General features: G+C 38.6%; 1 protein-coding gene across 12 annotated transcripts in view; it reads left to right on the top strand.

Moving 5' to 3' along the window:
- The first annotated feature begins 1,277 nt into the window (after positions 1 to 1,277).
- PICALM (phosphatidylinositol binding clathrin assembly protein) overlaps positions 1,278 to 19,740 on the top strand; it is a 107,142-nt gene continuing 88,679 nt past the window's right edge. For all 12 annotated transcript variants that reach the window (XM_079928298.1, XM_079928296.1, XM_079928297.1 and 9 more), the window contains exon 1: positions 1,278 to 1,524. In XM_079928298.1, coding sequence (XP_079784424.1) covers positions 1,395 to 1,524 — 130 coding nt within the window. In that variant the 5' untranslated portion in view covers positions 1,278 to 1,394. The remainder of the gene's footprint in view (positions 1,525 to 19,740) is intronic.

Raw genomic sequence — 19,740 nt, 5'->3', positions numbered from 1 at the left:
AAGACTTTGTGAAATAGATCTGGATCTCATAGAATAGATTCACAGGATATAATAATTCCTCTAAAATGCCCACAGGACAGTTTCAAGTGTCTTCTTTCCCTGAAAATCTGGCTTACGCAAGAGAAAAAGAGGCCAAAGAGAACAAAGACTAAACCAGGGGAGATGGCAGGTAGTGATGTCTGGATTCTCTGAATGGGACTTCTCCACTTACTACCTTCTCACTTCCTTCTATGGTCTGGACCTTTAATCACCACAGCAGTCAGCCTTGTAGGGTCAGCTAATCTCTGTTGACATCATCGTACTACTTCCCTTTTCAAATTCCAGTGAAGCTATGTGTTTCCTGTCCTATTTGACACCCTAGAGAAAAAAATACTGGTCCATTAGTATCCAAATTTAGACTGGCAGCAATGTGTCAAGTTTTCAGGGAAGAGATAAACAAAAACAGGTGACATTTCCAAGCCTCTCAAGAAAAGGGGAAAAAACCCCCAACCCTTCTGGGGTAAGTAAGCAGGGAGAGCTTCAATACCCACTGTAGGGAGAGGTCTGCTGACAGCCTCCGAGAATGGGCCGACGGAAGCCTTTTCCTTTTCATTAAAGCCAGGAGGATGGTTTTGGGGGCCTCCCTAAACACATTCTTGATTCTGCTAGGAAAGCCCAAGCAGCTCTGACACCCCCTTGCTCAGGGGTAGCTGTGAAGGTAGCTGCACCTCCTCTGTGGGGAGCCGTTGGTTTCAATCACAGACACTAGGACACCCTTGTGCGGGGAGAAGGGAGAAGCCATACGTCCCTCGCCCCGCCTCCCACCTCCCCCCCCCGTGACCCCAGCGAGCCCAGCCTCGGGCGACCTGTTAGCAGGGAGCGTCACGTGACGCGGCGGGCCGCGCACTGCCCCCGCGGGGGAGCCTCCTGTTGCGCCCGCCGGGCGGGTTCCATCACGTAACGCGCGGGCGCCGCCCCGCTCTTCCCTCGCCGAGCGAGGGAGGGCCTGCGTCGAAGAGGAAAGAGAAGGGAAAAGGGGCGGGAGACGGAGAAGGAGGGGCGGTGCCCGAGTCACGTGACCCGGGGCAGCCCGGAAAGCTCCGAGGAGGAGCCTGGCGCCGCCATTTTCCTGCAGCTGCCTGTCCCTTTTGCCCTGCCCGGCTTCAGCTGACCAGGGAGGGGGTGGGCTGAGCTGAGGCGGGGGCAGGGGAGTGCCCGATATCGTGCCTGACCCCGCGGGTGACAAGAGCCGGTTCTTTCCGGGCTGGGTGGCAGCGCGCGGCCCTGAGCCCCGCCCCAGGCCGGCAGGCGGAGAAGGAGCCGGTGGGGGTAGGGGGGGTGGGGGTCCTCCGGCGCTTGGGGGTCCCAGTCCCCGCCGGCTGCCGAGCGGGAGGGGTGGCGGAGGAGCCGCAGAGATGTCCGGCCAGAGCTTGACGGACCGAATCACCGCCGCCCAACACAGTGTCACCGGCTCCGCCGTGTCCAAGACAGTATGCAAGGCCACGACCCACGAGATCATGGGGCCCAAGAAAAAGCACCTGGACTGTGAGTGAAGCCGACCGCTGCCCCCGCGACCCGCGTCCTTCTCCCTATCTCTCTTCTTCCCCGCTTCAGCTGCCTCTTCCCTCCCTGCGTCTTCTCTGGCGCGGCGGGTCCTGTGCTCATCCGAGCTGTGTTCTTTCTGCTTCCATCACACCTGCCTTCACGGCTTCCGTTCCCTGTCTAAAAATCCCTGACAAGCCACTCCCCTCCAGGTTCCTAGGGGACCCTGGCTTCTCTGCCCGGTGCTCCGCGATACACATTACAGCCGGCCAACTTGCCTCTCCACCTAGCCCCTCACCTCCCGGCCTCCTCTGTCTGCTGCAGCCTTCTACTCTTTCTTCCCATCTGTCCCGTGCTGCCTAGCCGCCCTCTCCTGAGCGTCTCCCCGCTTGCTCCCGGCCTCACCGCCCTATTGTTTCCCCACTAGCCTTCTTCGGGTTTCCGTAAACGCCTGGTTCCGTGGGCCCGGATCCCTGTTTCTCCGCAACCCTGAGGGCCGCCTCCCTTGAAGTGATTCTCACTTCCTTTGCTCCACTGGCCTCTTCTGTCCCTTCCTTTCCCGGTTTTCTCGTCCACCTTCCCCCCCCTCACCCCGCCCTTTGGGTTACCTTTCTTTGCCTCTGTATCTTCACTTAAGTTCCTTCGTCTCATTGTAAATATCATACTCAATATCCGACTTTTTTCCTCTGACTACTTTCTTCGTGGGCGTGAAAGTAAAGGGATTCTGTTGGTGTGGGGAAAGCTTTGTGGAACGCCGGGAGTTTTAATCACCTCTGGTGGGGTTTAATCATTGTATTTTCATGCTTTTGACTGGGATAATTTGTGAATGTCAGTCACCTCCCCCCCCTTTTCTTTTTTCTAATGGGGATATGGAAAAGGGTTTGCTGATTTTGGTATCAGTTCCTAGAGCTGTTAAGCCTGGCGGTTTGAGTTCTGAAGCTTGAGTGAAGCGTAGACTATTGGAATTCAAAATAGATTAATAATCAAATCTACAAATAACATACATCCTTTAAAAAACTGGTAAAAAGATATTTGGTGATGCTTGAGTTTGGACTCCGTTTTAATTTATGCTGGTTATCTTTTGAGGAACTAGTTTTTCTTACACGCATGATATTACACCATTCACTAACTTAGCTACAATTACTAGAGCTAACTCCTCCCAACTTTTTCCAAACCTGGAAGCCACCTGTAATATCCTCCTTTTTTATTCCACTCCTTTACCTCAAGGTACAAAGATCAGTGGATTACTCAAGCTTTGACTCAATGGAGCTTTGACCTGAAACTTTTCAGGGAAACATAGTGAAAAAGGCATTGTAATAGATAAGTTCCTTTTTTAAATGGCTACTGGACACATAAGCCTGACTGACTTCATCCTACGTGAAAGTTACTTTGCTTTACTGTATGAAGCAAGAGTGAGCATGTCCTGAAAGGGAATTCACTGACGGGAGTCCTGTTTTGAGTTCTTGTTTGGACTTTGGCCGTAAGGTTTGCGCTTTTTAAAAAAATGTACAAAATGTGAATTCTTCCAAGATACTTTGCTCATGAAGTACTGTTAGAACAAGTTACTGCTACAGACAAACCCATTATTCACTGTGACTTATTCCTTCCTTGTGGAAAAGTTTAAAAAGGCATCATTATTGCTTGGTTCTTCTTTTGACGTGCGGTTCATGGAGGCTACTTGTTAACTATCAATCCTTGACTGTTTTAAAGAATTCAGAATATATTTAAATGGTGACATATTTATAAATGGACAATTCTTTTAAATACATTATGAAGCTGTTAAGTACCTCTTTTGATTGTCTGATATTTGGAGTAGACATTTCTACTGTTTACTTCTCTTCAAATGACTACTTGGCTTGCTCTACCCAATCTATGGTTTGCCCTAACACTGTTAATTCTTTTGTTAGGTTGGTTTTGTTGGTTGTTTGTTTTTGGCGTTGAAGAAACTACTTGTGACTTTGTGAACTGTTATCCTCATCTCTCCCTTCAAAATGATAAATTATAACACGAATAGATACCACTTCTAAAAGTCTTTTTAAAGGTTCTTGTCTTATTTCAAATGTTGCAGTTCTAACACATTGTGGAAAAGGTCAGAAAATAGGCTAGGTAAATTTAGGAGAGTGAGACTTGCTTGTGGTTTTATGAATGTTAGCCTTTTCTCTTGTAATGGAAGCTGCTGCAGATAAGAACTGGGATTAAGTTTGGTATATGGATAATCTCACATTTGTAGTCTTTTTCTCTACCACTGCTGTGTTTATAAATTCCCACTTTAGAACCTGAATATTCCTGGTAATGTTTGATTTTTTTAAAAAATCTGTATGAATAAGGAGCCACTTACTCTGTGAGGTTTTTAAAATACTATTTTTAAAATACAATTTTTTAAAAATACTATTTTCTTTATATTGTTGTTTAAAACACCCTTATAACCAGTTCCACTAATGGAATAAATTTAAGTCTGACCAATGAGTGGTTTTTGTAAACACCTTCTTCCCCCACACACTTTAACATACTTTGAGGAAATTGAAAAGGCTTTCACAAACAGTTCTGGGTTTTGACATCATGGACTTTTAAGTCTTTAATGTAGATACAATTTTTCCTCTTTTAGGAATTTTTCTTTCTAGTGAAGGCTTAGTTCTCTTGTGCCTTTTAATATACTGAGAAACTGTTGCCTAATTAGTTGACCCTAATGAAAATGATTTTATTTTTTAAATATTAGTATTTAACAAAAATATGCTTAAGACTGCTTTTTCCTATAAGCCTTTAGAGTGTGGAGGTGGTTTCTGTGTACTTCGCCAAAATCTGTCTATATTAGGAAATGATGATTGTAATCCATGAATTATGGCTTAATTCATACTACATTGTATACTTGTTTAAGAAAGAGCTTTTGCTTTGCTTATAGGGGTCAGTAGATAATAATGTTAAGTAGTGTCCCTAATATGAAAAGAGTTGTCAAACCTGAAGCATATTTTTAAAACTAAACATGGTTTGCATTTAATTTCAGGCCTCTAATGGCCATAATCAAGATAGAAGAATAGCAGCCTTGTATTTGAAGGACTTCAGTTTGCCAGGCACTTATTAACCATTATCTAATTTAATCCTTTCTCATAGCTATGGGAGAGGCAAGTCATATGCATAGAAGATCATCTGTAACTAAATTTAAAGAGGTATAGAATACTTAAAACATTATTGGTTGAAGTACAGACAGAACAGAGGTTTTGTTTGTTTGTTTGTTTTTTGTTTTTTTGTGGTTTTTTTTGCGGTACGCAGGCCTCTCACTGTTGCGGCCTCTCCCATTGCAGAGCACAGGCTCCGGACGCACAGGCTCAGCGGCCATGGCTCACGGGCCCAGCCGCTCCGCGGCATGTGGGATCCTCCCAGACCGGGGCTCGAACCTGCGTCGGCAGGCGGACTCTGAACCACTGTGCCACCAGGGAAGCCCAGAAAAGAGTTTTAAAATTTATAAATTCTTGAAGTAAAAACATTCTTACCTGATTTCACAACCTTTACTCTTGTTTTTTTGACAAGAACACTTTTTTCTATACTTGTTTACTTTCCTTGGACATTTATGTTGGGGCATGTTTCACTGAGATGAAATATTATGTTAATGGCTCTAATGTTTTCACTTTTATATCCATATTTTTTACAGTTAATTTCAAGGGACACTTCATTCCAGCCACCATCTGCTTTACATTCTGTATAACAAAATCAAGATCATGTTCTTATTAAGTATCCGTTATAAGCATACCTCTAAAGTAGATACAGTGTGGGTATTTGTGTGTTGTGTAATGGCTCTAGACTCTGCCTAATTTTAATTGTGGAAACATATTTTTTTTTAAGTAAGAATTTGTGAATGTTTTGAATATGTAGAGGGTAGAATTTGTATTTGGGTAAGTGGTTTGTATAACCATTGAAAATACATATAAAATATTGACATGCACCCAAAATAATTATCTTTCTAAGCAAATTATTGATTTTTAATGTCTTAGTTAATGATATCGAATGGGTCCTTAGTTTGCGTATTGTCAAGAATATATCTGGTAACTGGGATCTGATTTGAAAGAAGGTACCTGTGAGGAAGATAGTAAGTAGAAGATCTGCCCCTAGATGGCGCTTGTTTAGAAATAAGGTAACTGGGGCTTTCCAAATGGACAATTATTTCATAGTTATGTTTGAGCTTACTGTTCTTTCCCATAAGAATTAATCGTATGATTTATATTTTCATTTTCATTATTTGACCTATTCTGTCCCTTACTACTTTAATAGTTCTGAAATACAAAAAAAATGGTAATTGAGTCATCAAAGTGGTAATAGCAAGATTTGACTACTTATGTCAATTGTAGGAGATGTATAGTAGAACTCCACAAATATAAGTTTTTCCTCCTTGACATATTTAGTTATGTTTCTGAATAGTATGTATTTTAAAAGAGCAACCTGAAGAGAATTTTACCTGTAGCCATTTCGGTAGCTGCCTTATTTGTAACTAGCAAATTAATTCTAAAATTTCTTTGTAAAGTAATTAGGCTTCACTGGTGGACTTGTTACTTTAAGAAATACTGTTTAGACTTTATTCATCTATTTTTTATCCTTGTAGCAGTGCTTTTTTTGTTTATATATTTTATATGTCTGAATAATTTTTAAAGATGTCTTAGAATTTAATTTCAGTGGAAAAGAAGTGAAGCATCATTATGAAGTGACATGCTTTTTTCCCTCTCATTTGAGTTGTAAAGCACTTGTATGATATTTAATTAGATGTTTTATTTTTTTAACTTTTTTAAGCTCTTCCACTTTACTTTTTAAATTTAAAAAATATTTATTTATTATTTATTTTTGTCTGTGTTGGGTCTTCATTGCTGTGTGCGGGCTTTTCTCTAGTTGCAGTGAGTGGGGGCTGCTCTTCGTTGTGGTGTGTGGGCTTCTCGTTGTGCTGGCTTGTCTTGTTGAGGAGCATGGGCTCTAGGCATGCGGGATTCAGTAGTTGCAGCACCTGGGCTCAGTAGTTGTGGCTTGCGGGCTCTAGAGCACAGGCTCAGTAGTTGTGGCACATGAGCCCAGCTGCTCTGCGGCATGTGGGATCTTCCCGGACCAGGGCTCGAACCCGTGTTCCCTGCATTGGCAGGTGGATTCTTAACCACTGCACCACCAGGGAAGTCCCTATTTTTTTTTTTTTTTGGCCGTGCCGCACAGCTTGAGGGATCTTAGTTTCCTGATCAGGGATTGAACCCGTGCCTCCTTTAGTGGAAGCGTGGAGTCCTAACCATTGGACCGCCAGGGAATTACCTAGATTTTTTTTTTTTAATTTATTTATTTTTATTTTTGGCTGTGTTGGGTCTTCATTTCTGTGCAAGGGCTTTCTCTAGTTGTGGCAAGCGGGGGCTACTCTTCATTGCGGTGCGCGGGCCTCTCACTGTTGTGGCCTCTCTTGTTGCAGAGCACAGGCTCCAGACGCGCAGGCTCAGAACTTGTGGCTCACGGGCCCAGTTGCTCCGCGGCATGTGGGATCCTCCCAGACCAGGGCTCGAACCCGTGTCCCCTGTTAGCAGGCAGACTTTCAACCACTGCGCCACCAGGGAAGCCCCCCCCCAGATGTTTTAAAAATACATTGTTTAATTTATTTTAACTAATCAGAATTGGTTTAATTTAAATAATGTGAAAGTTCACCAATTTGTTTAAAATAATTGATTTTAATTAGTCATCAGAATTGCTTTAATTTGAATAAAATACTTTATTTTGACTCTGATTATCATTTAGAATATTTAATGTGAAAGTTCACCCTAATACATAGAAAGTCTTTTCTGTTTTCTTCAGTTTCAAAGTGCTTAGTTCCGTGATTTTGCCCTTAAAGTCAAAGAAGCAAGTAAAATAAACTTAAAGACTTCTTGGCAAGAGGTTAGCGCCCTACCAAGAAGAAGTAGGGTTAGATTTTCAAAGTAAAGGCTTAATATTTGCTTTTCCTGTTCTTTTGGTGGCTGAAGTGGCATTTCCGTTACTTTGTGTTCTGTCTCAGTATGTTCCCAGTTAAATGGCTTTATATATTTCTCTAGAGAATTGAAATTTTTGGATTTGATGTTTCAGAATTTTGTGTATTCACTGTGTATATGGTTCTTTTCATGGAGAATTGTTTGTAGGCAGTTACAATTTACTAATGATATTCCTTTAAAAGGGAATTTTAATGAACTTAAACCTTTGTATTAAAAATTATGTTCAGAATTGTAATTTGCCGGGTTATCAGAATATTAAGGATTTCTCAAGTTACATTAGAATATAGTGGCAATACTCACAGCTAGACATGTTTTTTGTGTTTATGCCTAGGTTGTGTTTATATTTATTTAACAAATGTTTATGCTTACTTTGTGCTGGGCACTCACATTACTGAACACTTTGCATTTATAAACTTGTTTATTCCTTTCAACAACTTTGTGAGAGATTTTATTATTATTATTTTTAAAGTTATTTATTTATTTTTGGCTGCGTTGGATCTTCGTTGCTGCGCGCAGACTTTCTCTAGTTGCAGCGAGTGGGGGCTACACTCTGTTGCAGTACGTGGGCTTCTCATTGCAGTGGCTTCTCTTGTTGCAGAGCATGGGCTCTAGGTGTGCGGGCTGCGGCTCACGAGCTCTAGAGCACAGGCTCGGTAGTAGTTGCTCCGCAGCATGTGGAATCTTCCTGGACCAGGACTCGAACCTGTGTCCCCTACATTGGCAGGCGGATTCTTAACCACTGTGCCACCAGCGAAGTCCAAGAGATTTTATTATTATCACCATTTTACTGAAGAGGAAACTAAGGCACTGAGTTTAGTAATTTGCCCAAGGTCACATTGCCAGGAAGAAGAGAACTGGGATTTGAACCCAGGTAGTCTAGCATCAGGTCTGGCTTTCACTTTAGTGTAACTTTTTATGTAATGATTTTCTATTCTAGAGAATGAATAGACCATGTTTATCTATTCATGGCTGTTTCTTAAAGTGTGGTCCAGGGATTCCTGGGAGTCCCCAAGACCCCTTCAGCGTATTTGTGAAATCGAAATTATATTCATATGCTGAGACATTATTTTCCTTTTCCATTTTCATTCTTCCACTATTGTACAGTGGAGTTTTCCAGAGGCTATGTGGTACTGCAACAAATTGAATGTAGTAGCAGATATGAAAATCTAACTGTTTTCTATTAAGCCAGATAGTAAAGAGTTTTGGAAAAAAATGTGAAACAATGCCGCTGTTCTAAATTTTGGTTTTGGAAAATACAGTTATTTTTTATGAATGATGCTAACATATGATGGACTTTATTATTTTAAAATGAATTAATATTTAAAAATTTCTCAGTTTTAATTTCTAACACAGTAAATACCAATAGAGAAAAACCACATAAGCAAAAGCTCTTTGGGGTCTTCAATTTTTAAGATTGTAAAGGTTCTGAGACTAAAAAATGCAACTCTAAGGAATGGTGTTTAGAAGAGGGGAGAAAAGAATACTTAGAGAGAAACTAGATGTAAGTGGTCCTTTAAATTCTCAGAGTAATTTTGATTTGATTTGATGGGTAACAGTGGTCCAATCATTGTAGGACTGAGCAAGAGATGTGACGTGATCTTTCGATTATGTCATGCGGTTGAGTAGATTGGAAAGAATGTGCTGTGTGACTTGGAAAGGAGACTTCTGGGGGGCAAAAAGAGTCTCTAACAGTAATAATGTAAGTTTTCCTAAAAGGCCTTGATAGAGTCCATCATTAATTGAGACTCTTTTTTTTTTTTTTTTTGCAGTACGCGGGCCTCTCACCATGTGTCCTCTCCCGTTGCGGAGCACAGGCTCCGGACACACAGGCTCAGCGGCCATGGCTCACGGGCCCGGCCGCTCCGCGGCACGTGGGATCTTCCCGGACCGGGGCATGAAATTGAGACTCTTGATCTATTTTTCCTCACTTGTTTTGTTTTAAATATATCTAAGCTATTTCTTTTCAGTCAAGCAGGTTAGGTACCAGTTGAACCAAAATAAATTCTTGACCCTCAAACTATTAGCCAGCCTTTGCAAATCCCATTCCTTGGACACAAAAATATCTTCACCTCTCTGTCAGTACAGATGCATCCTTCCTTTTAAACCTTCTTTAAACTGACTTGCTTTTGTTAACATTCACCTTTAAAGTAACCACTTTCCTAAAGACGTTACTGAATAACTCCCCCTGGTTCTGTCAGTCCAACATTATTATCACCATTTAAAGTTTACATATATATATATTTTTTTTATTAAACTGTACTCAGTATTATGCTTTTATGTATATATTGGGTTCATGTGTGTTTTCTCTGTGAATAGGAACTGTTCTTTTTTGTACTGTTCTATGTCTCTTCTCAAAGTAACTAATCAGTGGCCCTTTGGGTGCCCAGTAAGTACTGAATGATTACACATAATCTCCCGTCACAGCTCAGGCTATTCCATGAACAATGTATGGTGGACACACCGTAGAGATCTATTCCAGTAGATATTTTAATAATGTTTTTGTGGGCATTATCTTAGTTGCAGTGAATGGTAATCACCTGATTACAAAATTATATATGAAGTCATTCAGTAGCATTGATAAAAAAAAAGATTGTAACAAATTGCTATGGCACCTATGAGGCATTGAGGTTTAGTTTTGTTTAGGTATTATGTGGTTTTTCCAAAGTATTGTTATAGCAAAGAAAAAAAGTTTCTTGGTTACAGCTACTCAGTTTGAAAACTATATTCAAATGCATGGTTTTTGAGGATATGGTCTTAAAAGTAGAAATTAATTTTAAGAATTAAACAGGGTACCAGAATTAGATTTGAAATGTTTATCAGAGCTGCTTCCTTGTACAGCTCTAGGAGGTGCTGATCACATTATAATCTATGTGCAGGGTGCCTCCAGTATATAACTGTGTGGCAGCCTCACTTTAGGATAAAGTACACTTAATAGATAATGTCAAAATGCAAAAGAAAAGAAATGACTTTTAGAATTAAGCCTTGTGAGGTATGAAGCAAAGGTTGGAGTAGTAGTAGTGATGGCCTAAAGTACACGTAGTAGGTAACGTCAAGATGCAAAAGAAAACAAATGACGGTTTTAGAACGAAGCCTTGTAGGGTAAGCAAAGGTTGGAGTGCTAAGTAGTGATGGCCATGATAGTAAGACCACTAAATCCAGATCATCAGTTCATTCCAGGGGCTGGTAGGAGTTGCTGCAAGTCTTCTCTGAATGCTTGGAATTCCAGCAGTGATTTCTGAAACGGTGCTGGTATTTATAGTCATAAACTTAGTACTTGAAAGCTTGCTAGGGGCCCTGATTTTACTCAAGGGACATTTCTTTCAAGTAGTGGTTGAGGAAGCTAGATATGCTTTGCAAACGTCTTCCCTCACTAAAGATTGCAGGTATACTTTACAAGTGACTTCATAGGGTATACTCAGTTGCTGTATTTTAATGTACATGTTTCTGCTGATTATAGATCTCCTCATGTGATTTATAAGCTCTGAGAACAAGGGTCATGGTGTGTGTGTGTGTATGTATGTTAAAATTTTTATGTGCTGGTAATAGAGTTAGTTATCCTGTGGAAGCTTGAGAAATACAAATGTAACATTTTAAATACATCTAATATGCAAAAATCTTATCGTAATTCAAGTATATACCAAAAAGTAAATAGGGTGGTATTCACACCAGAGAGGATTTGCAGACCTTTTTGGTGTATTAGAAACAGTTGTTTGCAGAAATTTATTATCATGCATGGTATTGACTGATTTGAGATATTGTCATTTAATCCAAAGCTAATGTGAAAAGGGGGATTGTGAGGCAAAGTGATTTTTTTAATGCAATTTTTAAATTGAGATGTAGTTCACATAACAAAATATATTCACAGTGTTGTGTGCAACCATCTCCAGTATCTAATAACAGAACGTTTCCCCCCACCCCCAAAAGAAACCACCTATCTGTTAGCAATCACTCCCCCCATCTCTCCACCCTCATTCCCTGGCAACCAGTAATCTACTTTCTGTCTATGGATTTTCCTATTCTGGACATTTCATATGAGTAGAATCATACAATACATGGCCTTTCATGTCTGGCTTCTTTCACTTAGCATAATGTTTTCAAGGTTTATTTATGTTGTAGCATGTAACAACACTTCATTCTTTTTATAACCTAATAATATTCCCTTGTATGGATATACCACATTTTGCTCATTCATCCATTGATGGACACTTGGGTTGTTTATCCCTTTAAATCCAGGAAGAATAGTATTGCTATGAACATCTGTATAGAAGTGTTTGTGTTAACATGTGTTTTCAGTTCTCTTGGGTATGTACAAAGGAGAAGAATTTCTGGGTCATATGGTGGTTATATGTTAACTTTTTGAGGAATTACTAGACTGTTTTCCACAGCAGCTGCACCATTTTACATTCCCAACAACAATGTATAAAGGTTTCAGTTTCTCCGTATTTTTGCTAACACTTGTTATTTTCAGGGTATTTAAAAATTTTTTTTCATCGTAGTCATCCTAGTTAAATATATATATATATAGTATATATCATGATTTTGGTTTGCATTTCCCTAATGACTAATGATGTTAAACATCTTGTTAATGATGTTGAGCTTATTGACCCTTTGTATATCTTTGAAAAAATGTCTATTCAGATCCTTTGCCCATTTTAAATTTGGTTCTTTATTATTTGGAATGCTAGAAGAGTTCTTTACATATTCTGGATACTAGATCCTTATATGACTTGAAAATATTTTTCCCATCCTGTGTCTTGTCTTTCCACTTTTTTGATAGTGTTCCCCCTCCCCTTTTAAAAAGCAAAGTATAGTTGATTTACAATATTATATTAGTTCCACGTATACAACATAGTGATTCATAATTTTTTAAATAAATGATAGTGTCCTTTGATGCACAAAAGTTTTTAATTTTGAAGTTCAGTTTGTCTATATTTTCTTTGAATATTTGTGCTTTTGGTATAATATCTTAAGAAACCATTGGCTAATCCAAGGTTACGCAGATTTACACCTTACCTACTCTTAAGAGTTTTAGCTCTTTTAGGTTTGATCAGCTTTGAGTTAATTTTTATATATGGTGTGTGGACACAAGATGACGTTAAGGAAAATGAAGGATATTTGAGTTTTTCCCCTTCTTTTGAGGTTTACATGGGGTACAACTCTGCTACCTCTGTGTAATGTGGAAATAGAGATTAGTGAGGGAGAAAAAATTTTCCTTGATGGCATTCTCCAGTACTGGTAATAGTTCATTGACTATGGAAAATTCAAGTCAAACATTTTTCAACTGAATGGACTAATTAATCTAATCCAACAACCTTTTTTTTTTTTTTTTTAGGTTCTTGGGATAGTTTAAATGTGTGAAGAGATAATACATAGTTGCATGAGTGTCCATAAGCAGTAATTTTTGTCTATACAGAATGGTGTGTATGTTTCCATAGTATCTTGTACTTCTCCATAATGACTTGTACTACTACTTTTTTTTATTGGAGTAAAATTGCTTTACAATGTTGTATTAGTTTTTGCTGTACAATGAAGTGAATCAGCTATATGTATACCTATATCCCCCCTCCTGGACCTCCCTCCCACCCCACCATCCCACCCATCTAGGTCGTTAACAGAGCATGGAGCTGAGCTCGCTGTGCTCTACAGCAGGTTCCCACTAGCTATCTATTTTACACTTGGTAATGTATTTATGTCAAACCTAATCTCCCAATTCATCCCACCCTCCACTTCCAACCCTGTGTCCACATGTCTGTTCTCTATGTCTGCATCTCTATTCCTGCCCTACAAATAGGTTCATCTGTACCATTTTTCTAGATTCCACATATATACGTTAATATACGATATTTGTTTTTCTCCTTCTGGCTTACTTCACTCTGTATGACAGACTCTAGGTCCATCTACATCTCTACAAATGACCCAGTTTCATTTCTTTTTATGGCTGAGTAATATTCCATTGTATATATGTACCACATCTTCTTTATCCATTCATCTGTTGTTGGACATTTAGGTTGTTTCCATGTCCTGGCTATTGTAAGTAGTGCTGCAGTGGACATTGGGGTACGTATAGCTTCTATAATTATAAGTATTTACAGAAAACCCTTGTGTGTCCTCTTTACTGTGCTAAATAGAGCATATAGCAAGTATGTAATAAAAAGATGCTGGAAGAATGAAGAAGGGATGAAATTTCCATGAGGGGTTTCTAATGTGTTATCAAAGAACGTTTTAGGATTTTTTCCATAAAGGAAGAGAAAGATTACTGTAGGGCTAATGCCTTTGCTATAAGTAGTAGTTGTTTGTTTAAACTTCTTTCTGTTTCCATGATGAAGTAAATTTTTATTCTTTATTGGTTGAAAATGTGAGGAATTATGGAAGTTAAGAAGTAAATTTCCAGAGTTAGATTATATAAAATTAGGGTAGTTTGACACACTTAAAATATTATTTATTCCAGGACCTACTTAATATTGGTATATTTGATTTCAAATGTTTCTTCTGTTTTTGTTTTCTTTTTTCCCCTGTTATTATGAGTATTATTTGCTAATGTATGGTTGTTGTAAGTGAATTCCAGGCAGTCTTTGATTTTAGACTTTGTGTTACCTGTGATAGTTCACACCTGATAGCAGAATGCTATAGGCCTTATTTGCTAAATGCTTGTGTTTTTTGTTATAAGATATTGGCAAAACTTGTAAAGTAAGATAGAAATGAAGTATATGTCTTTAATAGGCTATAATGAACTGGATGTTGACCTTGATTGGCTTCTTTCTACTACCTACTTCACCTATGCCCTTTTTGTCCTAGTCTTAGGGCTCTGTGGTGAATTGCTTATGGAAATCCAAATTAATTTTTTTTGAATGTGTAATGTAGATAAATCTTAATTCATTTGTGTACCTACAGACTCAAGAGTTTATTTTGTGTGACTTTATATTTCTTGGAGAAGACCTGAGTGGAAAAAAGAATTATAAGAGCAAATCTTTTTTTAAAATTTCATGTTATTTTAGTAAAATTATCTAGGAAACTGTATTAAAATCTTTTACTTGTTCTATGAGCAAGAATATGGGGTGAAAGTTCTGAGATTGAGTTCTGTTGAATTGAACAGTGCTGGCAAAACCCCTGGTTAGAAGCATTAAATGGGGTGCTGAGGAAAAGTGATCAAGGCCTAGAAAGTAATGTAAAAATGAATGGCACTTAATTGTTACTCTAAAAGGAACATGAGATCTGATGTTGAAAATGTGTAAACAAATAATTGTAATAATTGAGATAAATGCGTAATATTATTTACATAAAGTATCAAAGTAGGGGCTGGAGTAATTTTGAAGGAGTTAATGACAGCTTTGTAGAGGAGGTAACAAGAATTTTAAGAATGAACAGTGATTTGCCAGATGGACAAAGGGATTCCTCCTAAATAGGTTAGCACATTTAGGGACACAGAGGCAAGAAAGCATTTTGATGTGTTTGGGGAAAACTTTAAGTAGTGCTGTATGGTGGAATGTAAAGTGTTGATGAGAGTAAGAGGGAGATGAGGTTGGAGAGAGAGCCCTTAAATGTCTTGTAAGGACAGGAGTTATCTTGATAGACTCTGGTCTCTCCTCCCCAGATCCTGATTTTAGGATCCCCTTTCCTCCCATTTATTAGCTGCTTTCCTAGCTTTAGATGCCAGTGTTATGGAACTGGAGGAACTGCTTTCCTTTTTCCTGGTAATTTGTGGCAGAGTTATTGAAAGGGAAGGAAGATAGGAATCTACAATCCTGTTGCCTTTTGTGCAGGGGGCTAGATGAGCTTTGGCACCTGAAGTTGTACTTCTGAATGTTGTTATACATGGTGGTTTGGCTCACTGAGTAAATAAAATCAGGTACACTGATCTCATGGCTTTTGTGGGCTTGGATGCAAGTGAAGTGTTTTTGAGTTCCAAATTTATGAATGAACTTAAACACAAACTATCTTATCATCTGACGATGGTCAGCGTGAAGAGGAAAAGTTTGATAAGATTCTTGGGGGCATGTTTGATTTATGTGGTTTAACAATTGATATCAATTTATTTACAAAGGATACATTAATTATTAGTTTCTTTAGGTTTTTAAAGCCTGATTTCTACCAAACAAGACTTTATTAGTCTAGTGGAAATTAATATACTCATTAGCAATTGCATATTGAGTGTCTATTATATAAACAAGTTACCATGTTGAGATTATTGAGAAATCTAAAACTGAAATTGCTGATCATGTCCTCAGTCTAGTAAGGAAGATGACATATACAGATAGTTGTATTACCAGGCAGTGTGAGATAAGCTCAGATCAGACGTCATTGAAAATTAGAGAAGAGAGAGAGATAACTGCTTTCGATGAGGGGGAGAAATGGACCTTAAATGATAATTAGGGAGGAGCAGTAGGCATTTCAGCTGGAGGAAAGAGCATTGAGCAAACATTTGTAGGTAGGAAAGCTGGAACTGTGCTTGGGGAACAAAGCAATCTGTTTAACTTGAGATGGTAAATGGGGTGCTTTGAGGCCAGAGGAAGGACAGGTTAGGCGTAAGGAGAGAGATAGTTGGAGCAATTGTCTGAGGTGAGATTGTGGAGGGAGTATGGATTTTAATCATATGACCTTTAGATATATCTCATCTCCTGGTAGCTTTTGGCTGCTGTAGGTAAAGTTGAACCATAGTTAGAGCTGATTTTCAAAGTTGCACTATGTTTTCTGCTGCCAGTGTTAAAATAGGGAAGGCAAGAAGTTTTGCTGATCTTGAAGCTGAGAATGAGATTTTATATCTCATATTAACTTGGTTATAGACTGTATTAATAGTGGCAATATCTAAGGCTTTGGGGATTTCTGAGTATATAGATTGCACAGGAATGAATTATTGAAGAAGTCTTCTAAACAGTAATAATATACTCCTAATTTTGATCTGAAGATAGAGATTTTATTAAAGTTTAAGGAAACTCAGTCTTCAGTGTTGCACAAAATCTGATCAGATCAGTTTTTTTTTTAAGGACACAACCTGCATGGTGGGGATAATAGCTCAGATTTAAAGAATCCTTTCTGTCTTAAGCACTTGACATGCATGAACACAGTTAATCTTCATAAAAAAACCTATTGAATATGTAGTCTTATTAGCTCTATTATACAGATACATAAAGGAAACATTATTAATAAAAGGAAATAGAGAATAAATTTAGCACTTAAATGGCAATGAAGAACCTTGAGTGGAAGTCAGGCAATCTGGGGAATCTCTTAGCTCACAGAGAACTTTTAGGGAATGGGATATAGTTAGGAGAAAGCCTTTCTTTGAGAAATATAATTTCTGTAAATATGTAAGATTACATTTGGAAACAGCAACTTCTTATGCTTCTTATGCTTTTAGAGGAATAAGCCTGAACCGGAATGTGGTGTGCTGGCCCCAGCTCCATATGACCTTAGGAAAATCCCTTACTCACTTAAATTGCTCATTTTCTAAATTGCCTCCCTGCTCTGTTGTTCTGTGATGCTATATTTGTGCCCCTTTAGCTTTTTTGTTCTTGGCTTGGTGCTTTGGAAACTAAGATTAAGGATGGTTTCTTTATGAGCTTTTGCTTCATTCTCCATTAATTAGAGTAGCTCACCTACCAATATATCATCTTTCCTTGAAAAACAATTTTAACTTAAATATTTTACTGTCATTGTGAGGGAGGGGTAGCATTGTTTTCTGTGACTTTGTTTTAGGAGAAAATGGCCAACAAAAATGTGAATTTTCTTCTATCTTATTAAAAATATGTGAATTATGTAAAATATTAACATACTTGATAATAAAATACTTCCTATTAGCCTTTCCAACCATGTTTCAAATGCTTTCTTTTCTGAATTTTTCACTTAAGTCAGCCAGGTTGACCACAGGATGTTTATCTTCCTTTCATGTTTGCCCCCTTGGGGCACTTATGTTTGAGTTGGATGCCCTTATTTGGTGAGGGAGAACAGGACCCTTCTCCCCTCTTCCCCCTTCCCTGGTTGGTCAGATGAGCCATATCTGTCAAGCCTTCAGTAGCAGTTGTAATCAAATTGCTCCTCTATCCCTCTGCAGAGGCTTTCTTTTTTCTGTTTTCTTTTTCGTCGTCGTCTTTTTCTTTCTTTCTTTTTTTTTTTTTAACTCAGAGCATCTTGAGCCTGTTTATTTCTCCTGAAAACAGGGACTGTTTTGTCTCGGTATCCCCAATACCCAGAATATAATGAATGCCTGGTGCATAATTATATCTTAGTAAATATTTAATAAATCTTTGATGAAGATAATGGACTTAATATACTGGGCTGGTTAATGAACTATTTAGTCAACAGTTTTTTGTTTTATTTTTTAAATGTGAATTTCCTGGACAGAATCTTTATTGCAAATATTCAGATATGATCTTGGTCTTTAGCTAGTTGGTTCACCTGATAAGTTCATAGTGTTCATGCTAGGATTATGAATTTGATACCTGAAAAGCGGTGATGGTGGTGGTCCCTTAACTACTGCCACAGACTAAATGATGTACGCTGGTGATTATCTTGCTTTTGTTGGCTGTTGGTTATAATGGGAGATCAGTTGACTGTATATAATGGAGCATCACTAATCCATCCCCTTGTGTTCATTTGCACAGTAATTTAAAATTATTTGGTTAAGTGATGAATTTGTGAATTAAAGCCTTATACCTTATTTTTATCACTTATTTTATTTCATAGAACCATAGAAATTAAGCGTTATTTTTGTTTCAAAGATTATTTATTTGTTGGGGAGACTGTTTCTTGAATTATATGTATACTATGGATATTTATTGTGGATGGGGGTTGCATATGTCTACTTATTAAGGCTGGAACTTGTAATAGACCAACACTGCATCCGTTTCTCCAAGTATAGCTGCCTACTCTTTTTTGGCCTGCAACCTTTTGTGTTCTTAGGGCCACCACTAAGAGAAGATGAGGGAATTCCCTGGCGGTCCAGGTTTAGGACTCCACGCTCTCACTGGTGAGGGCCCGGATTCAGTCAGGGAGCTAAAATCCCACAAGCCGTTCAGTGCAGCCAAAAAAAAAAAAAAAAAAAGTTTTACTTGCAGGTACATGTATGTGTAGTTAGTTTTGAGTTAACTTGTCAAATACAGTGTGAGCTGTCTTTCTTTTTGGCAGTCTTTTTACCTTTTTTAACTTTAAGTAAGTAACTTATTGATACCATTTAGAATAATCTTTAGTTGTATACAATATGAATTATACCTAGGAAACTTGTTTTAATATGTGTTGGTATCTTTTTTAACTGCTAAGTTTGTCTTCAGGTAGCATTTTTGGGGAGGGAGGGGCAAGATTTTGGAAATGTGTAGCATTTATATTAGGTGAGTAGAAAACAAAACATCTCACTAATTGCAGTTACTAGCTTTATTTCAGATGAGATGTTGTGGGGAAATGGGTCTAGTTTTGATTTATAAGGCCAGTGTGAAGATTAATTGGTATAAATACCAATTAATTGAATGGATTCAATTGAATGGATTGCTCAATTCAATTCAATTGAATGAAATTGAATGGATTGCTCTACAGTGAATTTGTTTTTAAGAACTGCATATCCAAGAGGGTTACAGGATAGCTGCGTTTGATCTCTTGGTATGAAACTCAAGGAGGCAAGATCTGGTTTGTTCTTTACATGATCACGTTGTCTTCAGTTTTCAGATCTGGAAGATATAACCACATTATCCTTATTCCCATTTGTACATTTCTTTTTAGAAGTAACACCAGCTTTTCAATGACTGAGAAGTTAAGGTTTAGCAGGCAGTATTTCCTTTTTTATTTTTCTTTTCTCAGCATTAACTTTTGTAACTTTTCACAGAACTATGTAATTGTGTATTAGTTATCAGGTTTGGAATTTGTGTTAGGTATTAATTCAGTATGAGATTTTAGACATGGTATGGTATAAACCCTCCTTTATTTTTTATTTATTTATGTATTTATTTTTGCGGTACACGGGCCTCTCGCTGTTGTGGCCTCTCCTGCTGCAGAGCACAGGCTCCGGATGCGCAGGCTCAGCCGCCATGCCTCATGGGCCCAGCTGCTCCGTGGCATGTGGGATCTTCCCAGACCGGGGCACGAACCCGTGTCCCCTGCATCGGCAGGCGGACTCTCAACCACTGTGCCACCAGGGAAGCCCAACCCTCCTTTATTTTTGTTCTTCATATTCTTGCAAAATGTTTTGAATTGGCAACCTAGAGTGGACCAAGGCATTATTTGCAGGTGATTTCTGTAGCACATCCCAGAAACACTGCAT

The sequence above is a fragment of the Stenella coeruleoalba genome (assembly GCF_951394435.1).
Source record: "Stenella coeruleoalba genome assembly, chromosome: 8".
Classification (NCBI taxonomy): domain Eukaryota; kingdom Metazoa; phylum Chordata; class Mammalia; order Artiodactyla; family Delphinidae; genus Stenella; species Stenella coeruleoalba.
This window is presented reverse-complemented; position numbering and strand designations above follow the sequence as displayed.